The sequence below is a fragment of the Pristiophorus japonicus genome, chromosome 6 (genome assembly GCF_044704955.1).
Source record: "Pristiophorus japonicus isolate sPriJap1 chromosome 6, sPriJap1.hap1, whole genome shotgun sequence".
Lineage (NCBI taxonomy): Eukaryota > Metazoa > Chordata > Chondrichthyes > Pristiophoridae > Pristiophorus > Pristiophorus japonicus.
The window spans coordinates 115,341,486-115,347,485 of NC_091982.1; the positions used below are offsets into that span (position 1 = coordinate 115,341,486).

At 53.0% G+C, this 6,000-nt stretch overlaps 1 protein-coding gene across 5 annotated transcripts in view; it reads right to left on the reverse strand.

Moving 5' to 3' along the window:
- Positions 1–6,000, reverse strand: part of lrch2 (leucine-rich repeats and calponin homology (CH) domain containing 2) — a 199,244-nt gene that overhangs the window by 43,505 nt on the left and 149,739 nt on the right. For all 5 annotated transcript variants that reach the window (XR_011593624.1, XM_070883131.1, XM_070883130.1 and 2 more), the window contains one exon: positions 3,007–3,055. Coding sequence is in view for 4 of the 5 variants with exons in the window: in XM_070883131.1 (XP_070739232.1) it covers positions 3,007–3,055 (49 nt within the window). In the remaining variant the exon portion in view is untranslated. The remainder of the gene's footprint in view (positions 1–3,006; positions 3,056–6,000) is intronic.

The following is a 6,000-nucleotide window of genomic DNA, read 5'->3' on the forward strand; positions in this document are numbered from 1 at the left end:
GCCATAGATGGAGTGCAACAAAGGTTCACCAGACTGATTCCTGGGATGGGGGGACTGTCCTATGAGGAGAGATTGAGTAGACTAGGCCTATATTCTCTAGAGTTTAGAAGAATGAGGGGTGATCTCATTGAAACATACACCATTTTTTACAGGGCTTGATCGGGTAGATGCAGGGAGGATGTTTCCCCTGGCGGAAGTCTAGAACCAGGGGCCACAGTCTCATAATAAGGGGTCGACCATTTAGGACTGAGATGAGGAGAATTTTTTTCACTCAGAGGGTTGTGAATCTTTGGAATTCTCTACTTGAGGGCTGCGGAAGCTCAGTTGTTGAGTATATTTAAGACATAGTTCAATAGATTTTTGGATATTAAGGGAATCAATGGATATGGGGATAGTGCAGGCAAATGGAGTTGAGGTAGATCAGCCATGATTTCACTCAAGAAAAATATATTCCAGTGAGGAGGAAAGGGTGTAAAAGAAGATAGCCATCCATGGCTAACTAAAGAAATAAAGGATGGTACCCAATTTAAAAACAAGGGCATACAAAGTGGCCAAAACGAATGGGAGGAAAGAAGATTGGGAGCTTTTAAAAGCCAGCAAAGAATGACTAAAATATGATTAAGAAAGGGAAGATAGACTGAAAGTAAACTAGCACAAAATATAAAAACAGATAGCAAAAGTTTTTACAGATATATAAAAAGGAAAAAAGAGTGGCTAAAGTAAATGTTGGTCCCTTAGAGGACGAGACCGGGGAATTAGTGATGGGGAACATGGAGATGGCAGAAACTCTGAACAAATATTTTGTATCAGTCTTTACAGTAGAGGACACTAAAAAATATCCCAACAGTGGATAGTCAAGGGGCTACGGCGGGGGAGGGGGGAAGGAACTTAACACAACCACAATCACTAAGGAGGTGTTACTCAGTAAGATAATGGGACTAAAGGCGGATGAATCCCCTGGACCTGATGGCTTGCATCCTAGGGTCTGAAGCGAAGTAGCGACAGGGATAGTGGATGCATTGGTTGTAATTTACCAGAATTTCCTGGATTCTGGGGAGGTCCCAGCAGATTGAAAAAACTGCAAATGTAACACCCCTATTTAAAAAAGGAGGCAGACAAAAAGCAGGAAACTATAGACCAGTTAGCCTAATATCTGTGGTTGGGAAAATGTTGGAGTCCATTATTGAAGAAGCAGTAGCAGGACATTTGAAAAGCATAATTCAAGTCAGGCAGAGTCAGCATGGATTTATGTTTGACAAATTTTCTAGAATTCTTTGAGGATGTAACGAACAGGGTGGATAAAGGGGAACCAGTGGATGTGGTGTATTTGGATTTCCAGAAGGCATTTGACAAGGTGCTACATAAAAGGTTACTGCACAGGATAACAGCTCATGGGATTGGGGGTAATATATTAGCATGGATAGAGGATTGGCTAACTAACAGAAAACAGAGAGTCGGGATAAATGGTTCATTCTCGGATTGGCAATCAGTAACTAGTGGGGTGCCATAGGGATCAGTGCTGGGACCCCAACTATTTACAATCTACATTAATGACTTGGAAGAAGGGACAGAGTGTAACGTAGCCAAGTTTGCTGACAATACAAAGATGGGAGGAAAAGCAATGTCTGAGGACACAAAAACCTGCAAAAGGACATAGACAGGCTACCTTAGTGGGCAAAAATTTGGCAGATGGAGTGTAATGTTGGAAAGTGTATGCACTTTGGTCGAAAATAATCGAAGAGCAAGTCAAAATTGCAAAGTGCCGCAGTACAGTGGGACCTGGGGGTCCTGGTGCATGAAACACAAAAGATTAGTATGCAGGTACAGCAAGTGATCAGGAAGGCCAATGGAATCTTGGTCTTTATTGCAAAAAGGATGAAGTATAAAAGCGGAAGTCTTGCCACAGCGATAAAGGGTATTGGTGAGGCCACACCTGGAGTACTGCGTATAGTTTTGGTTTCCATTTTTATGAAAGGATATACTTGCTTTGGAGGCAGTTCAGGGAAGGTTCACTAGGTTGATTCCGAAGATGACTTATGAGGAAAGGTTGAGTAGGTTGGGCCTCTACTCGTTGGAATTCAGAAGAATGAGAGGTGATCTTATCGAAACGTGTAAGATTATGAGGGGACTTGACAAGGTGGATGCAGAGAGGATGTTTCCACTGATGGGGGAGACTAGAACTGGGGGCATAATCTTAGAATAAGGGGCCGCCCATTTAAAACTGAGATGAGGAAGAATTTCTTCTCAGAGTTGTAAATCTGTGGAATTCGCTGCCCCAGAGAGCTGTGGAAACTGGGCCATTGAATAAATTTAAGACAGAGATTGACTGTTTCTTAACCGATAAGGGAATAAGGGGTTATGGGGAGCGGGCAGAGAAGTGGACCCAAGGGGCTATATGGCCTACTCCTGCTCCTATTTCTTATGTTCTTATGAATGGCGGAGGAGGCAAGAGGAGCCAAATGGCCTACTGCTGCTCCTATTTCATATGTACTTCTGTTCAGTCATGACATAATTTTTTCACCATAACCAACTGAGTATGCATTATGTATGGATCTTTTCAAATTTGGTAGTCAATAATCAAACTTGGAAGCAGTGAAATGCTATCATTTTCAAATCAATTTGTAGCAAGCTTGCATGGTTTATAGATTAGGTGCAGTTCACAACTGTGATTCTCTGCACTGATCAGCTAGCTTGAGTACAAACTTAATTGTAATGATCTGCAGAGGATGGTGATCACATACAGCTCAGTAATCCTGAACTATTAATCTAATAGGTTTGAAAAATAGTTTCTGATAGTAGATGCCAGGCATCTCTCAATAGGTAGGGAAAGTCTTTGGCCAAATCATCTTAGCCATTAAACCAGCCACAAGTGCACAGGCAGCTCAGGAAAAGACCCAGCACCAACTTCAAACCACGTTGAACCAGAACCAATGAACATGAAAAGAGATATTAGAATTATGTACTAAATTAACTTCATGGAATAAAAATGCAAATACCACAGCTTACCCGACATCTGTACGGAGATCCTGGTGATGTTCCTTTATCTGCTGACCGACTTAAAGAAAAGTCAAATTTGGTTTTACAACATGTATTTATACCAACATGCATGCAATACTAATGTTTCTGAAAGCAAGATTGTTCTATTTCTAAAATAAATACATTTATTGATGCATGTCATTTTTTCTTGAAGACATTAATAACCATCAGTACTTACATTTATAACATTGACATAACATACATAAATAGAACTGATTTATATACTAAAGGCAATAAATCTAAGTGCCTCGACTACTAAATAAAACAGTGCAACTATTTGTACTGCACTTTTTTTTTTAAGACATGCATCTGTCAAGCCGCGCCCATTCAAGCTCCACCCCCCCACCCTGAATCATTCCCTCCACGTGGTGCCGAGAAGTAGGACCCGAGGCCCGACTCTGCCCATTTTCCCCCCGCCCGGACTCTCTTCCATTTCGCACCCCCCCACTCCCTTCACCCGACTCTCTCTCTCTCTCTCTTAGCCCCCCCCCCCTCCCTTCCCCCCGTCTCTCTCTCTCTCTCTCTTTCCCACCCCCTCCCTTGCCCCCGACTCTCCCTCTCTTTCCCCCCTCCCTCCCCCCGACTCTCTCTTTTCCCTCCCCCCGACTCTCTCTTTTCCCCCCCAACCCGACTCTCTCTCTTTCCCCCCCGACACCGACTCTCTCTCTCTCTTTCTCTCTTCCCCCTGTCCCTTCACCGGACTCTCTCTCGCTCTCTCTTCCCCCCCTCCCTCCCCCGACTCTCTCTCTTCCGCCTCCTCCCTCCCCCCGACTCTCTCTCTTCCGTCCCCCTCCCTCCCCCCCGACTCTCTCTCTCTCTCTTTCCCCCCCCCTCCATACACCCCGACTCTCTCTTCCCCCCGCTCCCTCCCCCCAACTCTCTCTCTCTCTTCCCCCCTCCCTCCCCCCGACTCTCTCTCTCTCTCTCTCTTCCCCCCCCCCTCACCCCGACTCCCTCTCTTTTCCCCCCCTCTCCCCTCTCTCTCTCCCCCCCCCTCCCTCTGGCTCCCTCTCTCTCTTCCACCCCCCCTCCCTCCCTCCGACTCCTTCTTCCCCCCGTCCCTCTCCCCGACTCCCTCCCTCCCCCCGACTCCCTCTCTCTCTCTTCCCCCACTCCCTCCCCCCAACTTTCTCTCTCTCACTCTCCCCGCAACTCTCTCTCTCTCTTCACCCCCCCCCCCCCCCGACTCCCTCTCTTCCCTCCAGACTCTCTCTCTTCCCCCGACTCCCTCTCTCTCTTCCCCCCCTCCCTCCCCCCCGACTCCCTCTCTCTCTCTTCCCCCCCTCCCTCCGACTCCCTCTCTCTTCCCTCCATCCCTCCCCCGACTCCCTCTCTCTCTCTTCCCCCCATCCCTCCCCCGACTCCCTCTCTCTTTTACCCCCCCCCTCCCCCGACTCCCTCTCTCTTCCCCCTTTCCCTCCCCCCGACTCCCTCTCTTCCCCCCCTCCCCCCCTCTCTTCCCCCCCTCCCTCCCCCCGACTCCCTCTCTCTTCCCCCCCCTCCCTCCCCCCGACTCCCTCTCTTCCCCCCCTCCCTCCCCCCGACTCCCTCTCTCTTCCCCCCCTCCCTCCCCCCGACTCCCTCTCTCTTCCCCCCCTCCCTCCCCCCGACTCCCTCTCTCTTCCCCCCCTCCCTCCCCCCGACTCTCCCTCTCTTCCCCCCCTCCCTCCCCCCGACTCCCCCTCTCTACCCCCGACTCCCTCTCTCTTCCCCCCCTCCCTCCCCCCGACTCCCTCTCTCTTCCCCCCCTCCCTCCCCCCGACTCCCTCTCTCTTCCCCCCCTCCCTCCCCCTTCCCCCCCTCCCTCCCCCCCCGACTCCCTCTCTCTTCCCCCCCTCTCTCCCCCCGACTCCCTCTCTCTTCCCCCCCTCCCTCCCCCCGACTCCCTCTCTCTTCCCCCCCTCCCTCCCCCCGACTCCCTCTCTCTTCCCCCCCTCCCTCCCCCCGACTCCCTCTCTCTTCCCCCCCTCCCTCCCCCCGACTCCCTCTCTCTCTCTCTCTTCCCCCCGACTCCCTCTCTCTCTCTCTTCCTCCCGACTCCCTCTCTCTCTCTTCCTCCCGACTCCCTCTCTCTCTCTCTCTCTACCCCCAACTCTCTCTCTCTCTCTCTTCCCCCCCTCTCTCTCTCTCTCTTCCCCCCCCCTCCCCCAACTCTCTCTCTCTCTCTCTTTCTCCCCCCTACTCTCTCTCTTCCCCCCCTCCCGACTCTCTCTCTCTTCCCCCCCTCCCGACTCTCTCTCTCTTCGCCCCCCTCCCTCCCCCGAATCCCTCTCTCTTCCCCCCCTCCCGACTCTCTCTCTCTTCCCCCCTCCCGACTCTCTCTCTCTTCGCCCCCCTCCCTCCCCCCGAATCCCTCTCTCTTCCCCCCCTCCCCCCGACTTCCTCTTTCCCCCCTCCCCCCCCGACTCCCTCTCTTCCCCCCCCCCCGACTCCCTCTCTCCCCCCCCCCGACTCCCTCTCTCTCTCCCCCCCCCGCCCCGACTCCCTCTCTCTCTTCCCCCCCCCCGCCCCGACTCCCTCTCTCTCTTCCCCCCCCCCGCCCCGACTCCCTCTCTCTTCCCCCCCCCCGACTCCCTCTCTCCCCCCCCCGACTCCCTCTCTCCCCCCCCCCCCTCCCCACTCCCTCTCTCCACTCCCTCTCTCTCTTCCCCCCCCCCCAACTCCCTCTCTCTCTTCCCCCCGCCCCCCCCCCCGACTCCCTCTCTCTCTTCCCCCCCCCCCGACTCCCTCTCTCTCTTCCCCCCCCCCGACTCCCTCTCTCTTCCCCCCCCCCCGACTCCCTCTCTCTCTCCCCCCCCCCCCAGACTCCCTCTCTCTCCCCCCCCCCCCCCAGACTCCCTCTCTCTCTTCCCCCCCCCCCCCCCCCGACTCCCTCTCTCTCTTCCCCCCCCCCCCGACTCCCTCTCTCTCTCCCCCCCCCCGACTCCCTCTCTCTCTTCCCCCCCCCCCCCGACTCCCTCTCTC